General features: G+C 42.2%; 3 protein-coding genes across 5 annotated transcripts; 1 reads left to right on the plus strand and 2 right to left on the minus strand.

Annotated features, from left to right (window-relative positions):
• Positions 1-26: 26 nt before the first annotated feature.
• Positions 27-1,818, plus strand: LOC125012812. Of its 2 annotated transcripts, none has more exons than XM_047592970.1 (6): positions 27-316; positions 436-572; positions 677-804; positions 889-948; positions 1,054-1,243; positions 1,419-1,818. In XM_047592970.1, exons 1-6 carry the CDS (start codon positions 307-309, stop codon positions 1,527-1,529), a joined length of 636 nt encoding a protein of 211 aa, XP_047448926.1. In that variant the 5' UTR covers positions 27-306; the 3' UTR covers positions 1,530-1,818. The 2 variants fall into 2 exon arrangements, with proteins under 2 accessions (XP_047448926.1, XP_047448936.1); XM_047592980.1 differs by having other exon boundaries at positions 439-572.
• LOC125012803 (protein disulfide isomerase Creld1) lies at positions 1,817-7,323 on the minus strand. The gene is made up of 11 exons (XM_047592958.1): positions 7,013-7,323; positions 6,166-6,286; positions 5,835-5,917; positions 5,481-5,591; positions 4,819-4,910; positions 4,453-4,632; positions 4,263-4,358; positions 4,085-4,168; positions 3,849-3,944; positions 3,628-3,768; positions 1,817-3,178 (listed from the first exon to the last, which is right to left on the minus strand). The coding sequence occupies exons 2-11, from the start codon at positions 6,280-6,282 to the stop codon at positions 2,958-2,960; spliced, it is 1,221 nt and encodes a 406-aa protein (XP_047448914.1). The 5' UTR covers positions 6,283-6,286; positions 7,013-7,323; the 3' UTR covers positions 1,817-2,957.
• A 760-nt stretch (positions 7,324-8,083) lies between these two features.
• Positions 8,084-19,288, minus strand: wu:fl23c11 (interleukin-17 receptor C). Of its 2 annotated transcripts, none has more exons than XM_047608542.1 (16): positions 18,843-19,288; positions 17,318-17,345; positions 17,068-17,205; positions 16,834-16,890; positions 16,595-16,707; positions 13,336-13,447; positions 13,204-13,245; positions 12,873-13,003; positions 12,727-12,789; positions 12,577-12,637; positions 12,270-12,490; positions 11,406-11,453; positions 11,262-11,313; positions 10,615-10,710; positions 10,495-10,533; positions 8,084-9,446 (listed from the first exon to the last, which is right to left on the minus strand). In XM_047608542.1, the coding sequence occupies exons 1-16, from the start codon at positions 18,969-18,971 to the stop codon at positions 8,647-8,649; spliced, it is 2,130 nt and encodes a 709-aa protein (XP_047464498.1). In that variant the 5' UTR covers positions 18,972-19,288; the 3' UTR covers positions 8,084-8,646. The 2 variants fall into 2 exon arrangements, with proteins under 2 accessions (XP_047464498.1, XP_047464588.1); XM_047608632.1 differs by having other exon boundaries at positions 17,071-17,205; positions 18,843-19,285.
• Positions 19,289-20,541: the final 1,253 nt, after the last annotated feature.

Below are 20,541 nucleotides of genomic sequence, written 5' to 3' on the forward strand. Positions count from 1 at the left end.
AAATCTGCCTTTATGACTGCACTGGGGCATGGCCAGCTTTCGGGGAGGGGGGGCAGTAACCTGATTTCCAAGGCAACTGTTGCCACCGCACACAACACAACGTACTGGCACGTCACGGATTAATCTCTAACTAGGACAACTAAAGCAATTGTCTGGATTTGGATTTATGTTTTGATTTAATGCAAAGAGAAATAAAAAAAAAAAAACTTTTGCCAGCTTTGACACTTTTGGAAAGTTTCAGAAGTTTATAGAGGAAGGATATAAAGGATTGATCGTCTCTGGCATGCCAACAGAAGAAACTGCAAAATGAAACTACGTAAGAAAAGCGCTTTGATTTCTCTTTCTGTGATTTCTTTCTTTTTTTTTTATTTTTTATACATTTCTGTCATTCTTAACGTTTATGTTGTGATTTTGTTGATTTCATCGTTACCACAGCAGCCATCTCTACAGCTTCCACACCCGTCTGTATCCTCCGTGACGCACCTCCTGTCCGGCAGAGCCGCTGCCTGGTGGTCACTCCCATGACGTTTCCCATCATCTCAGACTCTGCCCGCCTGTGGACAAGCAATCAGGTGAGGTTCACCGGCTGTGCACTCGGGTGTCACGCCAAAGCAATATTTGCTTCGAGGTCAAACCTAAAAGTGTCGAATTATTATTCATAAATCTACTCCCTCAGAGTATTCCCAGACTGAACCCTTTACATCCGCCTCTGGTCCATAAACGCACCGTCAGTCTGGAGACACCAGCTGTTCACCACCACAACCACCAGAGGACACTGATCATGCAGAGGAGGGAGCATTACAGGTAGAAACGCTGCTCATGCTCACTGTGCTTTGCTTTGAAAAGTTATTTGAGTTCAAAGTCATTGACTTGAGGCTGGTGTATCAGGTATCATCAGGTGTGGCGAAAACCCTTTTATGGAACCAGCAGCGAGAGAGATGAGTACAGGTAAAGTAATGACAGCAACACTTGAGTTGCTCCGATGAGACTTTTATACTTCAATAAAGCGACATTGGTGACAGAGAAAAAGCTGCGCTTTAATTCCCCCCCCAGGAAGGAGCTGCGAGATCAGTTAAAGAGGCAGATGGATGAGAAATGTGTAACGCTGAAGCTGCAGCTGGCCTGTAAAGCCAAGGACGCAGAGTATGTAAGAGAAGTGGACCGCCTCGCCCTGTCCAGCGAAAGAGAGCAAAGGATCCAGCACAGCAAAGCGATGACGGCATACAGAGATGAGAACAAGAGGGTACAGTCCCACACACACACACACACACACACACAATATGTAAACCTGATGCTTTTGTGTTCATGTCCTCTTACAATGGTGTCCACAAAATGCCTCAGCGTGCTCTCGGGTTACAACTGTATAGCAAGTGACTGAGTTTTTTTTTTCTTGTCTGTGTTGCATGTTTTATGCTCAGTTAATGGAGCAGGGCTGGAGGGACAGAGCACTAACGCGTTCCCAGGAGGCCCTGAAGGAGAGAGAGCTGCTGCGCCTCAACCCCATTAACTGGAGTGGGACGCTGACTTAGGACAAACCTCTTCAAGAACCCACACATCAGACACGGGCCTCCCTGTGGTACTTGAAAATGAGGTTGAAAACACCACATGGTGCATGATGGAAACATTTGATAATGATTGCAGCCAGAGGAATATTTTCATCCTTTCTATTGTACTGTAACTAAAATGAATATATAATGAAATGCCAAAAATATTTTGATAGGTTTGCTCACTCGTAGTACACGTTAAACCTGGAAATTTATGTAATTGACTTCTCTGTATATCTTTTTTAGACAAACAAACTAGAAACTACAAAATGTATTTTTTTCCCTCTTTTAATTGTAAAGCAAACACACACAGTGAATGACGACTCTGGAGATTCCACACTTGAAAAATGAGACATAAACAACGCAACACATAAAAGCTTGAGTCCCTCTCCAACATGATGCTACTGTATCTGCTAAAACTGGAATTGCACTCTGCATTGATAATGCACATTTAAAAAAAAAAAAGATGTAATGTCAACAACATAAATATCAACAAGCATATTGCTCTCAAAAATCAAGGCAGCAGAAAATGGCTTTCATCATCCAGATCCAAGCTGGTCTTCGTCCGAGCGCGTCCTTTCACTCACTCGATAAGCAGTAATGTCGGTGATCCAGCAGCTGTCAAATATTATGTCTTTCATGCCAAAGTAAGATCGATTGATAAATACAGTGCAGTAACTTCCATTTCAAATCCTGGTATCATGCATTATTACTAAAAAGAATCATTCAGGAATGAGGTAAAAAAGTCATTCTGCGAACTTAAATAGTAGTAGTAGTTCACAATGGAAAGATCCCAGAGTTGTGAGTGCTCTGTTGGAGGGTGATTTGTGAAGATTCTCCAGCCTCCTTCCATGCCTACAGCAATAAGCTGGAAGGCTGCAGTAACTTGACACGATCAAAATGTGTCTACTCTTCAAATTATGGGAAAAAAATCTATGCTTCATAGCACTTAATGGGGAGAAATGTGGACGGACATAATGACTGGAGGTTTTCACTGTGTACAACAAAATGACATCTTCTCTCAAGCGACATAGAGGCCAGGTGAGACATCCAAATGCATAATAGATTTTAACAATCAGTAGTGGTCTTTATGTCACCCCTTTTTCCCAACAAAGTTGAGGTAGGGGATTAAGTTCAGTTCCTTTTGTGTCAGTGCAGTTTCTTTGTTATTCCTCTTCGTGATTCGCCGCTTCGTAGTTTTCAAGCTCTCACTTATTCCTGCGTTATCCTATTCATAAATATAAATTAATGAACCCGAGCCCTTGTAAGTAAATCCCCAATCACAAGTAAATCCCTGAAAGGCTAGCATTATAAAGAGTTTCCTTTCCCCATTTGAGTCTTATTCACTCTAACTGGCTGGTACTCCTTTTTTTGTTTTTTAAAAAAAACAAAAAAATCGTAGTTCGATACAGTTTAGCGTCCCTTTAGAAATCCATCCAGCATGTAGTCGCCCTTCTCCGTCAGCCAGTATCCAGCCATCGCAGCAACTCCTCCGATAAAAATGGCTGTGAAGACCATGTCCCCCTTGGCAGCGAGTGTAGCTAGGGCACAGATCACGACGCCGAAGAACATCTGCTGCAGCACGAGGACCTCGTCATCTGTCATGTCGTCAAACAATCCCGACTCCTTGCCAGCTGAAGAGGTCAGACAAAAAAAAAAAAAACTCTAGAGTCTGTGGAGATTTTGAAATTAGGATGCATCACACACTTACAGCTGGGTTCAGGCCACGGGAGTTCCAATCCAATTTATTCTTAAATTCACACCTGTCTGAGCCTATGATGACATTGTGAGAGTGTACAGATCCACTCCTAAAACACTCATAGAATAATCACGGCTGCTCCGAGTAATAACCAGCATGTTTAATATTCAGGGTTTAACATCTCTGTGATTAACTCAGTACCTTTACAATAAAAGAAGACCAATCTGTACGTAGCTCGCAGTAACCTGAGCACAGCCTCTGTGCTGAGGTCTGCACTGGATTCACTTCCAGTGGGGGTTAACTGGGGGATAAATCAGCCCAAAACACCTGCAGCCAATGAAGACGTAGGCATGCATTCGTCTATTCATAACCGCCGCCACTCACCAGGAGGTTTATTCTCCACGCAAATGCTGTCTCTCCTAATGAAACCGTCAGCGCAGTCGCAGTGGAAGGAGCCCTCCTCGTTGATGCAGGCCTCATTGAGGCCTGGGCACGCTATTGCACGTTCATTACATTCATCTACATCTATGTGAGGAGGGAAAGACAAGCGGTTTAGATGACATTAGAGGGTAAAGATAAAACGAGGAAACGGTTTATATACGCACCGAGACACTTTGCCCCCTTCAGTCTGTAGCCGCGAGCACACTTCTTGCAGCGTGCAGGGCCGCTACCCATGCAGCCCACACACGCCTGGTCACAACCTGGATATGGTGGAAATTGTGTGACACATTCAACAAATGACAAGCACCTGATCAGAGCCAAAAAAAATTTTATAGTCTGACTGATTTTTGCAAATGTCAATAAAAATGTGCTCCATAACATCTTGACAAGGGGGGCATACCTCTGCATTCATATGATCCATCTGTGTTGTGACAGTAGGTGTTGGTAGGACAGCGAGCCAGCTCTGTACCACACTCGTCAATGTCTAAGAGACGCACAAGGCGTGTCAAACAACACATGCCCGGACGAGTGGCACCGAATTGCTACTGTTATCAAACGACCTCTAAAGTCACACTCACCCACGCACTTGTTGTCATGAAGGATCCATCCGGGTTTACAGTCGAGGCATTTGTAGTCCTGCGGCCCTGAACACTTCTTACACGAGTGGTAACAAGCTGCAAGGGGATGAGAGACGCAGAGAAGGTCAAATTTCTGATGACCCAGAGCAGAATTTAACAATGTAGACACAGTCGTCTGAATCGGTGGCACCTGCGCAGGCCCCTGCGCTGTCATTGGAGCTTTTTTCTCTGTAGTAGCCGTCGGCGCAGCTCTGGCACAGATGGCCCGAGTATCCGGGATCACAAACGCACTCCCCGTCTCCCAGGCGAGTACCTTCCCCTTCGCAGCGGCCCAGACCTCCACACACACCGCCGGGTCCGGATGGACACTCTGTTTTGGATAAAAATGCCTTTAGAGGAACTCTGGACGTCTTCAAACCAAAGCTTTTAATTACCATGTGTCTAATTAAAGCACTCTTTCTATGAATCCCACTAAACATTAAGCAAAAATAAATTCTGACATAGTGACATTTTTCTGTGTTTACATCATGCAGTTTGCATTTAATGCAATACAAACCTTTGCAATCAGGTCCAAAGCGTCCAGGAGGACAACACAGTCTCAGCTCCTCTATGCAAAGCCACTCAAACAGGTCCGGTGCTTCCTGCTGCCTATAGGACACACACGCCAGTCAAGGGATTAAAACAGAAACACGTTCTCAGCAAACAGCATGCACACACATGTCCATGCTACAGTGCTTCACCTCCTTTACGTCTTTTACATTGAGCCAAAAATAACAATCATTATCGCGTAATGGAAAATTGTGTTTGTAGTTTCACTTCTTCTAGTTTTACGTTACATTTTGTACATGCAGACTGCAGACCTTTGTTGTTTAACTTCGTTTACACTTCCTCCTGACCTTGCTGTCTCCTTTCTACAAAGAAGTAAGACTCAAGAAGGGGAAAGCACATTTCCACAAGCTCCACGTGGAACCAACGTGAGCGTGGACTATAAAACTTGTTGCCACCCCACATTCGGGGTGACATACTCTCTGGGTTTTACTGTGCACGTCTCCCTAAGTGATCACTGAGTCTGGATCATTACTAACTTCTCAATTTCCACCACAATCGTATCATAAGAGAAAGGTAGATAATAATAAATTTAATTTAAATGTGTGACAATATTCCTATTTTTATTTCTTTTTTTCTTTTGCAGCTCATTTAGATTTAACTGTGTTTTACCTGTGAAACCACCACGTCTCCACTTGGTCCTCTATCTGCTCCAGCAGCTGGTTACATTCAAAATCTGCTTTCTCACAAGCAGCTTCTACTATCTCTAAGAGCCGAGTCTCGCTGAAACAAAAAGCCAAGAGGTTAATTGGTGATTTATTAATCACATGACAGATTATATTAAATCTAAATAACAGGGTCTTGGGAACCGACAACTATTTTCTTATGCTCTCATGGAGAAAACACATCACAGAGATGTACAAAAAAGACAAGAAGCTGGGTTAGGACACACATGATTTAGACTTGGATGAAATTAATATATGAGCATCTTTGACAGCGGTGACTCTAGATATAGCCTGGTTTTACCTGCGTGCATATTTAGCCAGCTTCTCCTCCTCCCAGGCCGTGTTACCTCCCCCAAAGTTCTTGTTGGCTGTTATCTCCAAGCCCTAAAAGAGGGGAAATGTCAGTGTATGGATAAAATGTGAAAAGTCTACTTTATTGTCAATTCTGCTACTAAACACCTGAGAAAAAAAGAAGTCAGTAAATATAAAAACTAAGGCAAAGAAAAGACTGAAGTGATAAAATAAAAGCGTCTGGTGCAGTCCCTGAGTTTGGCAGGTGCAAAATAAGATATAAGAGACAAGCTGGAAGAAGAGAAGCGTGAATCCAAGGTTCATTAAGTTAACTGCGGTACCTTAATGAAACTCTCAGCGAGTTTTCGGCAGGTCTGGCATGGTGCAGTCTGGACTCTGACCACAGAGAGCTCCGAGAGAAGCACCAGGGCAGGCAGGAACGGCCAGGCCCACCACATGATCCTTCAAAAAACAAACTATTATATTAATGCACGGCAAACACGTCTACACTTTAAGAACACGTTTATTTGGGTTTCTTTGGAGATCCTGACTGCATCAACAGGAAGCAATATGGCACAATACAAGCCAAATATACTAGCTTTAAATTGCATGTCATAGCTCTCATTAAATATTTAAGATCTGGATCTATTCTATAAATGGTAAATAATAATCTTTAAATAATCAGTTTTTAAAAGGGCTGAAACCCAGATGATGATTTATGATGTAATCTAATCTGTACAGTCTGGTCCTGTTTTGGTACCGAAATCCAGGCATTATTATTTAAATGACTTTAATACAATGAATTAAAATAAATAAATAAAAGAAAACATAGCATTATACTCTACTACAGACAATCCTCAAGTAACTCAGTGATCCTTTTTTTAAAATGGATTTATCCATGGTGTTTTTTAATGGAAAAGCCATAGAACGCGCAGTTTAGCTTGTCTGGGATGCTGTTAGCTTCAACGTTAGCATCAGCATCAGCACCACCCACAATCAGCTTGCTAGCTGCTAAGCTAAGCTAAGCTAAGCCAAGGCTGTCCATCATAGCCTGCTAATGTATCTGTTGTGCTCATTAAACTGTACTGGTGTCTGTGTCAGTGTTCTGCTAACGCCGGGAAACGTTATACATGGTCTTAAATTAGCTATTGATTTTTATTAGCCTCTCTGCTTTTTTTTTTTTTTTACCTTGTTGGAAAACCACCGCGTCCGCTGCACCACCGATGATTGTCTGATTCCCTGCAGGTTCACACAAAGCAGGCAGTTTCACATGTTGGACTAACACTTCTAACGCTTCCGGTGCGCCATTTCTAGCATCTATCTACTACCAGCGAGCTAACGCTGTTCACACAGCCTCGTACACAGCGGCGCTAGGTCTGCAGCAGTGGCAAGACTGAGTGCAGGAATAAATGAATGGATATGAATGAATGGATGTGGACAGGGCTTCGGGGCTTGGGCTTGCTTCCAGTCGTTTCTACGTTTTCCACGCAGCTGCCACGCAGGATGTGGCCCCGCCCAAGTGCTCTGGGGGTTTAATCAATCAGCCAATCAGTCACCGTCCAGCTGCTGCCCGACCGTGACGTTGTCAGGTCAAAACAAATACACTGCCAAAAAAAAAAAAAAAAGTCGTCACCAAATACCAAATAAAAACGGTGGACCGTCTTTAGCTTTGACTGCAGCAGACTTCACTGTGGCGTTGTTTCAAGATTCATTTCCATCCAGTGTTTCATTCTTCACCAATATCTTGTACTGATGATGAGGGAGTCTGACCACTGTACAAAGCCTTCTCCAGCACATCCCAAAGTTTCTCTCAACGGGGTTCAGGTCTGGACTCTGTGGTGGCCAATCCATGTGTGGAAGTGATGTCTCATGCTCCCTGAACCACTCTTTCACAATTTGAAGCCAACGAATCCTGGCATCATCATCTTGGAATATGACTGTGGAAATCGAAATACTACTCATTTCATCAGTTGGGGTTAAATAAGTTATTGCTACCTGAAATATAATACACCCATGCAGTAACTATCCAATAGGAGGCCTAGTTAATTAGGGGATTTGCTTAGTTAAATCCAGGTGGCGATTCTTATTTATTTTTGGCCAGGCAGTGTAACTTTGCAGCTCTTGCTCATACTTAGATTTTGGACTTATGATTATTACTTTTGGAGAACAGTTACTGATCACAATGCCAACTGAATGACAACTTATGGAGCAACTTCCTGCATGTTAAAAGGAAATCTGGGCAAGAAACTGAGGAACAAACAAAGTGATGAATTCTTTATTCAATCCCGTTCTCACAAAACACAAAAGACAGTATAAAACCACCATGCCAGCACAATGTTGAAAACATTCAAATATAGTCAGGGGGGACCGTATATAGAGTGCCTTTATTCACACCCATCAGTGCTTTTAATATGCGATACACATGCATGCAGACAGCAAAGGTGTTAAAACACACACACAGCTACAAGGTCAAAGTAAAGCAGAAGTGTGCTTTTTGTATGTTAGTGTAATGACAGTAGCCTACAAATCCATGTTGGTTTAGAAAGATCTTCATCAAACAGTAAACCAGCTGCTTTTGTGAAGTATATTCACAATGAAGTATATTTTTCTTTTTATGATGTTCAACTGTTACAACACATTTTATTTAAAAAAAAAAAAAAAAAACACCAAGATCCCAGCTCTTAAGACCAAGACATGCAGAAACTGCAAACCGATATTGATAATTTTCTGACACAGACACAGAAATGCATTACTTCAGGTACTTCAAAGTCAATACTGGCTGCTTATCCCAAAGGTGAAGTGTGGTTCATCCTCTCCTTCTGTCAGACCCACCCCATTTCACTGACCTTGGGGTTTGTGTCCGGGCTGGATGGGGGCGTAATGAGGCATGGCTGCAGGGGCACCGTTTCCGTGGAGTCGTCCACCCCTACACCAACGCAAGTCTGGGGCACCCCTGTGAGGCGCAACACATTTGTCCCTGTCGTGAATCCCGAGAGCCTCTGGGCCAGAGCTCGGGACGCCATCCTGAGCCCCCCTGCCCTTTTCCGCCTGGCTGATGCGGTGGCCGTTTGCCGAGCACCAGCCAGTTCAGTCAGGAAACCCAGGCTCTGGGACGGAAGGCTGTAGACGTGAAGCCCGCGAAACAACTGGGGCAGAGGCCGGAAACCACCCGGAGGCTCAGGTGGATGTGATTCAAACTGCACCAACATAAACCGCTCACCGGCGCGTCCCTGTAGATAGTCTGCTAGAATACAACTCAGCGAAGCGCTGAAAACATCCACGCACGGTGAAGACGGGGGGCAGTTTTTTTCCGCCTCCCCCTCCTCTGTGTCTCTGTTCCTGTTTTTCTGCCAGCTCTGAGCTCCCCATTCTTCAGCCCTCGTCCAGGTGGCCTGGGTTAGGACTAGCACCACTTTGCCCCCCTGCCTTTGCACTCGGTCCAGCCGCGAGTGGAGCCACGGCACGGGGCCGAGGATGCCGAGCTCGACGTGGCTCCACAGGTCTAGAGACACACTGAAGCCCAAGGCCTGGAGGGACGAGCCCAGGTGACACAGCAGCCCTGGCAGATCCCGATCGTCATTAGGCGGGTACAACAGCACCACGTGACCACCACCCACAGCACCTGAAACAGAAGATTTAAACGGCTGTTTTATCGAACAATGCAAATACAAAGTGGAATTGGACTCCGATAGTGGCTGACCTCTAGATAAATATGACTAAATAACGTTCTTTAAAGTCTAATTCCTTCTGCTATCATAAAGTTTGGCAGCACGCCCCTGTTTCCAGGGTCAAAGCCACAGAAAGTATTTGTACAGTATCTGATCAGCATCAAACGGCAGCTGGCCACAGTTTGAGATAAGTCGTAAACTCAGTAAATGTTTACCAGTTGTTTCGTCCAGGTGTTGGTGGAGACAAAAACAGACAGAGCTAAAAGAATGAATGTTACGCTTTAATTCAGCAAGGCAAATAAAGTGTAGTTTTTATGAGTACTAAAGGTGCAAACACAATTTTTGCAGCTGCCCACAAGCAGACCAAAATAATTATTACATTTAGAAAAAAAAATGTAAATGTGGTTGTTCAACATTTTAAGGAATAATCCTATTTATTAATCAACATGTTGCATCTAGTCCCGTAAAGCTACACTAAGTTAAAAAGACTCATTTTACTCGCTAGCGTCAGTCCAGATGTAGATTTTGTGACAGAAGTATATTTCAGTCTTAACAATGTTCACCAGAGACAGGAGAAGGGGAGCTGCATTTTTAATCCAGTGAATAATGAGTCACAGCAGGATCTAACAAGCCTAAATGCTCAACCAACTTCCACACCGACAAATATTCTGTGGCGGAAAGTCGATCTGGAACCACTTCCCTGGAACTGATTATGCTCAGTAACGATCTGTCGAGGCAAATTAAATAGTTTGGGCAGGCCTTACGCAGCGCTGTACAGAGAAGTAATCACTGTAGTTATCCACACCATCTGAGCAGCATTGAGTTGAATTGAATTTGTTAACAACAAAGTCGCTCCGATTGGGTGTAGGACTACTGAAACGCCCCATAATGAAATCTAACATCTAACTTTAGCACTTGGAAAAGATAGAGATTATAAATAGATATGTAGGAATAAAAAGAAAAAGTAATAGTGTAAAGGAGGGTTAATAAGTCATCTCATACCTTTAACGTCATCTTCTTTAAACCATCTCCACATGTAGCCTGGATGGAAAACAGAGTTCATGTCAACATATTTTCCTAAAGTGCAATTAATATTAAATGAGGCGCAAACAGAAAGCTGACCTTTCAGGATCCCTTGTATAAAATATGCTCCTAGCATGGCCAGAATTATCAGCATCAATCCGATGAGGAGAGGTAGGCTCCATCTCAGTCTAGACACTGGGAAAATAAGTGAATTGTAAGGTCTTTGTAAAAATTCATCGAATGTTAAAACCTTGTAACGCTATTCAACGTGAAGATCACAGTTATCAAACATAGAGCCCACGGACCAAAAACGGCCCTCCAGAGAGTCTAATCTGGCAAGCAGCGTGAATTTGCAAAGCGTGAAAACTGTTTGAGTAAGTGAACAGAACACAACGCTCAGATCCAGGACTAAACAGCAGACAACAGTGTGCCAAAATTGCACTACTTAACTACTTAAGTTAATTTTTTTGAAGGATATTTTACTAAATGCAAACATTCTACTAATTTACATGTTTTATTTACGCTAAAACAAATTGAAAAAAGGGAAACTGTAATTACTCATAGATTAATATGCCATTATCGCACTTATCCGGCACCACATCAAATTGGGCTGTATATACCACTGGTGTAAACGTGCAGAGCAGCTAAGAGTGATTAATTATTTACCACATAACTATGAAATACGGATGTGCTCAAAGTCAAACATTACCTGAGTCTGGACAATAATTCATTAATAATAGTCTTACTTGTAAACGGACAGTGGGGCTCAAAGGGCAGCGCCATCCCATCTACCTTCATCTGAACAAAAAGTAAAAGAGAGCAGGTTGGCTCAGCTTTTAAAACATTAACAACTACATGTAGATTCTTATATTTTATTATGCGTGTGCTACCTGAACACAAAGCAGAGGATGTGACGTCACATTGAACTCTCCCGCTTGCTGAAAAGTTAAAGAACAACTGAAATCAATTGATAAAAAAAGACAAACACATGATTCACAGTTGATGCGGACGTGCTGAAAACAGAACTGTTAAAATTGAGATTGCGTAGCCTAATAATTGTCATAACTGATCGACAGATTTTATATTTAATTTAAATGAAAGGCAGTTGAGAGCGTGGTGCGTTGTTGGTGCATTTAAAGGACGTTCAAGATTCAACTATTAATATAGCAATTACTAGGGGAAAAAAAACATGACATGATGTTGTCTTCTATGTAAGCCGGTTTGAAAGACACTGTAAAGTGAATCATTTTATACTTTACTGAAGAGTCTACCACCAGGTTGCAAGGCGGGAAAATCACTTCTAAATCTTCTGGCATGTTGCCGATCGTAATCTAAACCAGGTACTATTTTCGGTAAAGCCACCATTGCGCATTCCTCAGTGTGAGATACAATTTAGTTATTATGTGATAAACCTTAAGATTTGAGATCATGTCTCTTGTTTAGTTTTATTTTTTTTTCCCCGAGGACGTTTTAACAACCTGAGAAGAAGAACTTGGTAATTCACTGGCTCATTAAGTCATTGTAAACACGACCTATAAATAGAAAATAATTAAAAAAAAAAACAATCTGATACTTCCCCATACTTGGACATGACGCATAACGCAATTATCTACGCATGACGAGGGTTCAGATTCACAAGTGCTTCCAGTGAATTATGGTTGTAAAGAAATCAGTCATGACTAAGAGCTTCAGCCTGACAGGCTTAGTTCAGGTAAAAAAAGCATCTTGTGCATGCACAACTGTACTGCTTTTACCCAGTGTGTATTGCGTGCTGGTTTCCAGTCTGCCCGAAGGTGTTGTCTAGAAGCTTTCACTTCTTCACACTGGCCTCCAGCCAAGTCTTTCTTGCACAACCACACCTCTGCCTTCGCTTTGCAAGGGGCAGTTACGTTCCAGCTGAGGCCTACGCCACCGTCTCTCAGCTGAGACTCCACCAGAGTTACAGCCACGTTGTGCTGCATCCTTTCCAGTGCACCTGGAAAAGAAAAACAACTCAAATGCTTTGCTTTTTATAAAATAACTCACCATGTAATCCTCAAGACTTCAAGCTACTGACTTTACCTTGCTGAGCTTTGAAAGGGCAGTATTTTCCTCGCACATGTGAGCTTCCATTCCACCAAGCCTGTAAACAAAGATTTAATTTATTTATTTTTTTTATTTACAAAGTGCTTGTAGCTGTTATTTTCTCACCAGATAATGCGTCATATGTACCTGGAAGCACAGGCAAGGTGTAATGAAGTCCGATGAAATGACCTCTTGTGTCTTGCCTTTAGGCTGCACAGATGAGAAAGATTCAGTGATTTTGCATCTACAGACTGATTTGGACACATTGTCTGGAAATTTTAATAGCGACTGACCCACTCAAGAACCTTTAAAGGCATTTCATCCCAAAACAGCTGTATCACAATTTTGTCTTGTCTGGCTTCATTGTTCTCCAGTTGCAGGACCACATTTCTTTCATGATCAATTGTTGCTCGGAATCTTGGAACTGAGACAGAGACATGTCAGTCCTCATAAATTGAACAAACATTTGTTACGTGTGCCTCACAGGGTGTGCACAACACAGGCGAAACAGAATAAACAAAAATTGAAAGCCAAGAACATGAAACTAGTTTAAAACGTGTCACATATTTTACAAATTGCGTAATAAATGTGTCAACTTTTTCTGATTTTGACAAGATATCTTACCATCACATTCCCGTATGGTTCCCGCAAGCTCCTTGGAACAAACTGAAACGACGAAGAGGAAGGAGTAAATGTTCAGTGACACTGCTCTGCTGCTCCGTGTAACTTTGCTCACATTACAGCAACAAAACTCACTTTCTTCTAAAGATGGAAGTGTGATATTCCGCGTGGTGTACGTTTCCTCTGAATGTACGGAGACGACGATGGGAGCGCCAAAGTTCACTCTTTCTGTCAACACCAGCTGCATCTGGACGAAACGTGGACATGTTGTGAACATGAAGTATCCCAATCACTGAGTTACGACAGCAACACTGATAGACGTGTCTATCAGTGTTACCCATATACAATACACAATATACAAATACAAAGCAGCCTTCAAACAGTTAATGTGTACTTGTGGTTTAATCATATAGTGGTTTCTTCTGTGAGCAGAAGTTATCAGGATGACGGATAACGATATTGAGGCAAACACTTCCTGTTCCTTGAGCTGCTCATTGTATTATTTCTGATTAGAAAGAATGGACATGGAGATGGAGATGAAGATGAAAGACGGCAGTTTATGCTCAGTTAATGGTTTACAACCACTACCGCAGCTTTGATTAACCCTTTCAAGCCTCAACATATCACTGGCGATGCATTACAGCATGTGGTATCTGAATAACCGTAACTCACAGTGGTTAGCTCCATTGACAAAATTCAAAGTGTGCCCAAACACTGGGCAGGTGTGCTTTCATCTGGAAGACCTTCCTGACATCTCAACTTCATTTTTACCAACAAATTCCTCCAAACAACTCTGCTCCCCAGTCTTGCGTCGCTCCCCAACCCGCAGCCAACAGCAGTGGTGCGTCATAATTACCATAATGGCAGCTTTTTTTCCTAAAAAGCACAACTTCCCAGTGGTCAGCCACACTTTGAATTTTGTCCATCGGTCAAAGGTATTTCCTTGATAACACAACACGTTTCTTCCATACTGGACACAGTCAGGGTCCGTAAATATTTGGACCTTGACACAATTCTCATCTTTTTGACTCTATACATCACCATGATGGATTTTAAATGAAATGAACCGGATTTGCTTTGGGTCACAGTCAGTCAACAATCAAGAGAAGATTTCACCAGAGTGAATACAGAGGGTTCAATACAACATGTAAACCATTGGTGAGCCTCAAAAACAGGAAGGCCAGATTAGAGTTTGCAACATCTAAAAAAAACAGTTCTTACAGTTACAGTTACAGTTCTGGAACAACATCCTATGGAAAGACGAAGACAAAGATCAACTTGAGATGGGAAGATAAGAGTGAGGAGAAGGAGAGGAACTGCTCATGATACAAAGCATACCACATCATCAGTGAAGCATGGTGGTGGTAGTGTCATGGCGTGGGCATGTATGGCTGCCAATGGAATTGGTTCCTTGTATTTATTGATGATAAAACTGCTGACAAAAGCAGCAGGATGAATATTATCTGCTCATATTCAGCCGAATGTTTCAGAACTCACTGGACGGCACTTTGCGGTGCAGATGGACAATGACCCGAAGCATACCGCAAAAAAGCAACCAAGGAGGTTTTAAGGCACAGAAGTGGATGGTTTTGCAATGGCCAAGTCAGTCACCTGACCTGAACCCAACTGAGCATGCATTTCACTTGCATAAAAACCCGAAGGGAAAATGCCCCAAGGACAAGCAAGAACTGAAGATAGTTGCGGTAGAGACCTGGCAGAGCATCACCAGGGATGCATCCCAGCATCTGGTGACGTCTATGAGTTCCAGACTTCAGGCTGTAACTGACTGCAAAGGATTTACAACCAAGTATTAAAAAGTGAAAGATTGATTTACGATTGTTAATTTGTCCCTTAAAAAGTGGGAGGCACACATACACAAACTGATTTGGATGTAAATACCCTCAAATTAAAGCTGAAAGTCTGCAGTTAAAGCACATCCTGTTGGTTTCATTTCAAATCCATTGTGTTGGTGGATAGAGCCCAAAAGATGAGGACTGTGTCAATGTCCCAATACTTGAGGAACTGACTGTACAACGTGTTCTGCCTTGTTCTCTCTCCAAATGGATAATCAACACTACTCTGACTAGAAATAGACACCAGAGATTGTGGTGCCAAAATATTGTCACTCCAGATACAGTTGAAATTATTACTTTAGACACATGCACACACACACACATGCACGCACGCACGCACGCACGCACGCGCACACACACACACACACACACCCATACCTTAGCCTAATACATTTATACTTGTTTTTTGCTTGCTTTCACAAGCTCTTTCAGTTCTGCCCACGCATTTTCCATTGGATCGATGCCAGAGTTTTGTCATGGCTATTTCAAAACCTCACCTGTGCTGTAGTGTAATGACTTTACCACAACTTCAAAGTATGCTTGGGTTTGTTCATATGGAAGGGTTGTTTACCGCCAAGCTTTAATTTCCTGGTTAATGTTTTGACATGGTGCTTCCATATATCCTTGAAACCTTACACCCTTGTGATTTCAGTCATTATGTTCAAAGAGACTTGTTTCTGTTTACAGACCAGAAGACTAGATTTCTAACTAACTGGTTTCATCCTTGGTCTTTCAGATTATTTTGACGTGGGATTAATTTTACTATTTTGTCAGTGCTTCCTTTAGTGTCTTTGTACTTTTTGTATCAAAATAAATTCATCCCCAGGAGATGGAAAGTTTCCCTCTTGAGTGGTATGATGGCTGCATAGTCCCTTGGTGTTTACGACTGTTTGCAAATATGAATGTGGTACCTTCAAGCATTTGGATGTACCTCTCAAGGATGGGCCAGATTTGTGGAGGTCACCAATATTGTTTCTGAGCTCTTGGATGGTTTCTATTGGTTTTCCCATGATTTCACATAGACCCGAGTTATATCAAACAACAAACAGAAGCTCATTAAGCAATAATATGGCTTCCTGGAATTTTTACCGTCAAGTGAACTCCTGACCCAGTGGAAATGTGATCATCAACAAGAGACATAAATGAAAAGTACTTGGAAAAACTACTTGTGCCACGCATGTCCTAACACGAATATGTTGACTTCAACCTAATTATATGTAAACGTCTGACTTCAGCCTTATCTATTTATGGAGATCAGTGGGAGACCAACAGTGGTGGAGAAAGTATTAAAATACCAAAACAACTATAAAAATGACTAATTATGAAACGGCATGCATTAAAACTTCCGTTTGTCCTTGTAGAAGTAGGAAGTAGAAGGAAATCCTGCTGTTACTTTTAAGAAAGCTGGTTTAGATGATGTATTTTAGAGTAAGTATATTGTTAAATAGATGTAAAGAGGTAAGGGATTTCCCTCTTACAATACGCGTGTTAAATTGATGGAACCAATCAAACTACGAGAATATATATACCATCAACATTACCTGTTGTGTGGACTGTTCAGAAAGTTGACCTAAACTGGAGCCACTTGTATTGAACTGGAGTGCCTTGCAAAGCTCTCTGGACCCCGGTGAGCTGAAACAAACTTTCACTAGAGCTGGAACACAAAGAGCGCAGAAGAAGAAAGGTGTGACAAGGTAACACTTCATAATCTGACCTGGTTCTACAGTATATTACTCATCGGGAGGCACCAACTCACTTCCCTCTGAGATCTGACACATACCTTCTTCTTCGCCGCCATCGCCGGACTCCTCGGAAACGTAATTTGCATTGTCCTTTTCTGTAATATCCACAACACAATGGCAGTCAGTAAACACGACAACAAAGAACACAACATTTGGAGCCCTCACCGTGTGATGGATTGACAAACGAAACAGCTCTGATAAGAATGCAGGATACCGACATCATTTGACCTAACATGTGACAAAAGATTTTCAGAGATTTGGAAAACAAACACTACCTCGGAGGCTGATGATGACTTGCAGGCAAGCATTGCAGCGGTGTTCTTTTGAACAGCACAGGCTGCCTTTAAGTTGCACCGTTGCCACGTCAACTGTGCCACACGGCTCCCGCAGAGCAGCGGAGAACTCAGAGACTTAAAAAAAAAAAAAAAAACAAGTTGGATTTCTGCGTTAGACGCTACAGCTTTCTGAGGAATCAGATTATAAATATGAGGTGAGATGTGCAAATATTTATCATGCTGTTACCTTGACTCACGCGGCAGTCGCTCAATCCCTTAGGAAAGAAAACGTGTCAATGAGAAGTGAAACAGACACACCTCAAACACAAACGGGCTTAAACACTGTATCCATGTGTTTACAGAAGTAAAAGTTACACATAAGCTGTATGTGTTGACACAGGAAAACTCATTGTTGTATTTCATGATAAAATTAAAACATTTGAATTAATACAAAAATGTAAAGCTGTGCTCGTTTTGACACCCAAAAAAACACAAAAATGTAATTCATACAGCTTTCCTTCAAATTCAAGCTGAGAAACAATAAATTTACTATCACTCACTCAATTTACTGTCAATAACTAACACATTTAACATCAATGGTGCCAAAGGGACTAAAAAAGTAAGATACAAAAAACATACCGCAATCATAACTAACCCAGGCAACGCCAGGATTCTAGTCACCTCCTCTTTTTTATTTTTATTTATTTTTTTGCTTTTGCTAAGGTTGACGCAGGTCAAGGTTATGAGCCGCGGGCTGTGGGACACATGTTGCACATGTATAATAACACTCACAGGTAATTGCAAAAATCTTGTACGTAACAAAATAATTTAAAAAAAGAAGACTTGAAAAGTAATATGGACCAAGTGTAACTGTATATGTTATCTCCTCTGTGATTGTTGGATTTGTGTTTAGTCAAGTCGACTTTATTGTCAATTCTGACATGTGCAACACAATACAGGATTTAAATTACCTTCCTCAAAGGCCTACGGTGCAGCAGCTAAATATAAAACGTAAACAAAAGGTGCAAACATTGAGAATATAAAAAATATATCCTCTATATACAAATGGGTATATGTAAAATAAAAAAAATAAAAAAACAATCATTCCTACATCGGAACTCTGTAGACTGCCTGTAAAAAACAAAAACAAAAACAAAAAAACCCTGCAGCATCAGATTAGCCCAACACGGCTAGATTCTTCCAATGTGGCCTGTGTCTAATCTGATGCTGCAGGGTTTTGTTGTTTTCACTATGCGTGTGGGTTTAATTTTCCCTTTTAAAATGTTTTATTGAACCTGGTCATGTAGTGTAGGTGGAAATCAGCATGTATTGTCTGTGTTTGATATTACACACGTGGACTACAGATGTTTTCTCTGGTTCATTTGCACCTCTGGAAAAAAAAAAAAAAAAAAAAAAGGAAAATCTGACGAAACTCCAGCCAGCCTTCCATGAAACGGAGCAGTGGGGTAAGGTGTCACGATCCGGCACCATAGTAAATAAATAATGAGCATTAAACTCTGATCTCTCTCACCCTGTCTAGTCCCTCCAACTTCACCAGACCAGAATTTACACTAAGTTATTGTATGGCCTGAAATATAATAATAGAACAGTCAATTAAATTATAAACGATACAGCTGTTTTTTAAATGGTGTCTGACCCAGCAACAAGAGACGGCAATAAATTCCACATATGTTGTAATAGAGAGTTGGACTTTGGCATTCACTTTGTAACCTCCTGATTCCAATTTAAAAATCTGAGGGGTGTCCAGTTACCTTGCTACAGGTGAGTTCCGGTGCGTCTTCGTGAATCTCTAATTGATCCGTTGACATGGACACACAGAGATGCATAACCGAAATCACCAGGGAGAAAACACGTTTCTTCAGGTGGAAAGAGAGAGCCATGTTTCACGGTGCGCCGTTTGCGCCTGGGACAAGCCGAATCTCTCAGCCGCGCGTCTCCCGCTCCGCGGCTACTCTCCCCTCATCGGAAACAAAAACAGTAGAGCCAGTCACACGCACTTAGCCGGCAAGGCATGGCAGCGACGCGTCCCCCAACAAAAACACGAACATGGCCGGTCCCACACTGGCGAACTGTGGTGACGCTCCAATGATTATGTTCCGCGCGCCCTCCCCGGTGACTGACAGCAGCTCAGGAGTTTGGGCGTGGTGTCGCGCAGCTGTCACAGGTGAGCGCAGGAGAGACTTGTCCTCTTTGGGTCTGGTGGGTGGATCATTCACACACAGCGCGACCCGACCGGCAATCAGATGCGGGCCTGCTTGCAAGAGCCAGGTTGTTGTGTGAGCTGGGAAAAGAAAATGCACTGACTGATAACCACATTCGATAAGCTCAGCTATGTTCCAGGTTATCTCCCCGGCGACGCAGTGCATTCAGTTCTCTGGGGTCACGAGTGTGCCAACATTTTTGCAGTGCTCATTCATTTTGTTTGTTTTACCAGGTAACTGAAATATTCACAGCTTCAAAAATAAGTGGGCCCACCCACTGGATTGGTGAAGTTGCACAGGTAGTGGTTGCGAAATCACCTGGCAAGGTATTCACCGGCTGGAAGACATCAACCGTCAATGTTTTTTCCAGTCACAACATATCACTTTGCACTTACAACAGATCATGCATTTACTTATTAGTTTAAATGTAACCCCGTTGAAGGCGGATTCCATGTTCTACAGGTGTTGCCGGCGTCTTGACTGCACATTTACTTATCTCCTCAGTGAGCCTTGGAAAAAGATGAAGTTGCACCAGAAATTCTGTCTCCATTAGTTTACCACCTCTAGCATCTAAATTGGATCTTTGACCCTTTTATTTATTTATTTATTTATTTTTATCCAGCTGCAGAGTGTGCTGAAAACTTCGATTGGAAATTAAGAAATCAAAACACTCTGCACTCTAAGCCCGGATAAGGTGAATTTACTTAAAATTTTGAGGAAACCTGCTGCCTTAAAGAATGTAAGTTATGCATAATGAAAAACTTAAGTACATCTAACTTAAAAGCTTGTGGTACAAAAGGGCTCACGGCACAGACAAAGCGCCGAGCATTTAGAGAGGCTGTTGAGCAAACAATACACAGTGTAGACGTGTTTTATCTACTGGAGATCACCTTGTTCCCAGGCACTGACCCTTAAACACCACAAGATTACTACAGAACATATGACATGTGTCACAAAGACTTATAATTGAAAGCAGCATATAAACAATGTGTACTGTGTGAAAAAAACCCATTATAAGAGTTAGATGACAGATGAAAACCTATGCTAGACACCAGTTTGACTAAACCAAGACATTTAAATGTCATCAGTATGTTTGAGGTTGCTGTGCTGGTGAAAGGCCTCTGTCCAAGTTTCACCCACTGACTGCATGCCTCCTCTTTCCTTCTATCACTAACGTTTAGTTATTGCTAATGAAAACATTCCCACAGCATGATGCTGCCACTACCGTGCCTCACTGTAGACATGGTGT

This window comes from Mugil cephalus, chromosome 1 (genome assembly GCF_022458985.1).
Source record: "Mugil cephalus isolate CIBA_MC_2020 chromosome 1, CIBA_Mcephalus_1.1, whole genome shotgun sequence".
Lineage (NCBI taxonomy): Eukaryota > Metazoa > Chordata > Actinopteri > Mugiliformes > Mugilidae > Mugil > Mugil cephalus.

What these genes read in the sequence shown, in the direction of transcription:
- LOC125012803 (XM_047592958.1), bottom strand. Translation starts at nt 6,282, where the DNA reads ATGTGGTGGGCCTGGCCGTTCCTGCCTGCCCTGGTGCTTCTCTCGGAG. An exon ending in TCGCTGAGAGTTTCATTAAG is followed by an intron (nt 5,918 to 6,165) that starts GTACCGCAGTTA and finishes CCCCTCTTTTAG; the next exon opens with GGCTTGGAGATAACAGCCAA. An exon ending in CAGCGCAGGGGCCTGCGCAG is followed by an intron (nt 4,359 to 4,452) that starts GTGCCACCGATT and finishes ATCCCCTTGCAG; the next exon opens with CTTGTTACCACTCGTGTAAG.
- LOC125012812 (XM_047592970.1), top strand. An exon ending in AGCGAGAGAGATGAGTACAG is followed by an intron (nt 949 to 1,053) that starts GTAAAGTAATGA and finishes TTCCCCCCCCAG; the next exon opens with GAAGGAGCTGCGAGATCAGT. An exon ending in ACAGAGATGAGAACAAGAGG is followed by an intron (nt 1,244 to 1,418) that starts GTACAGTCCCAC and finishes TTTTATGCTCAG; the next exon opens with TTAATGGAGCAGGGCTGGAG.
- wu:fl23c11 (XM_047608542.1), bottom strand. Translation starts at nt 18,971, where the DNA reads ATGGCTCTCTCTTTCCACCTGAAGAAACGTGTTTTCTCCCTGGTGATT. An exon ending in CGACTGCCGCGTGAGTCAAG is followed by an intron (nt 17,206 to 17,317) that starts GTAACAGCATGA and finishes TTTTTTTTTAAG; the next exon opens with TCTCTGAGTTCTCCGCTGCT. An exon ending in ATCCTCTGCTTTGTGTTCAG is followed by an intron (nt 11,314 to 11,405) that starts GTAGCACACGCA and finishes CTTTTTGTTCAG; the next exon opens with ATGAAGGTAGATGGGATGGC.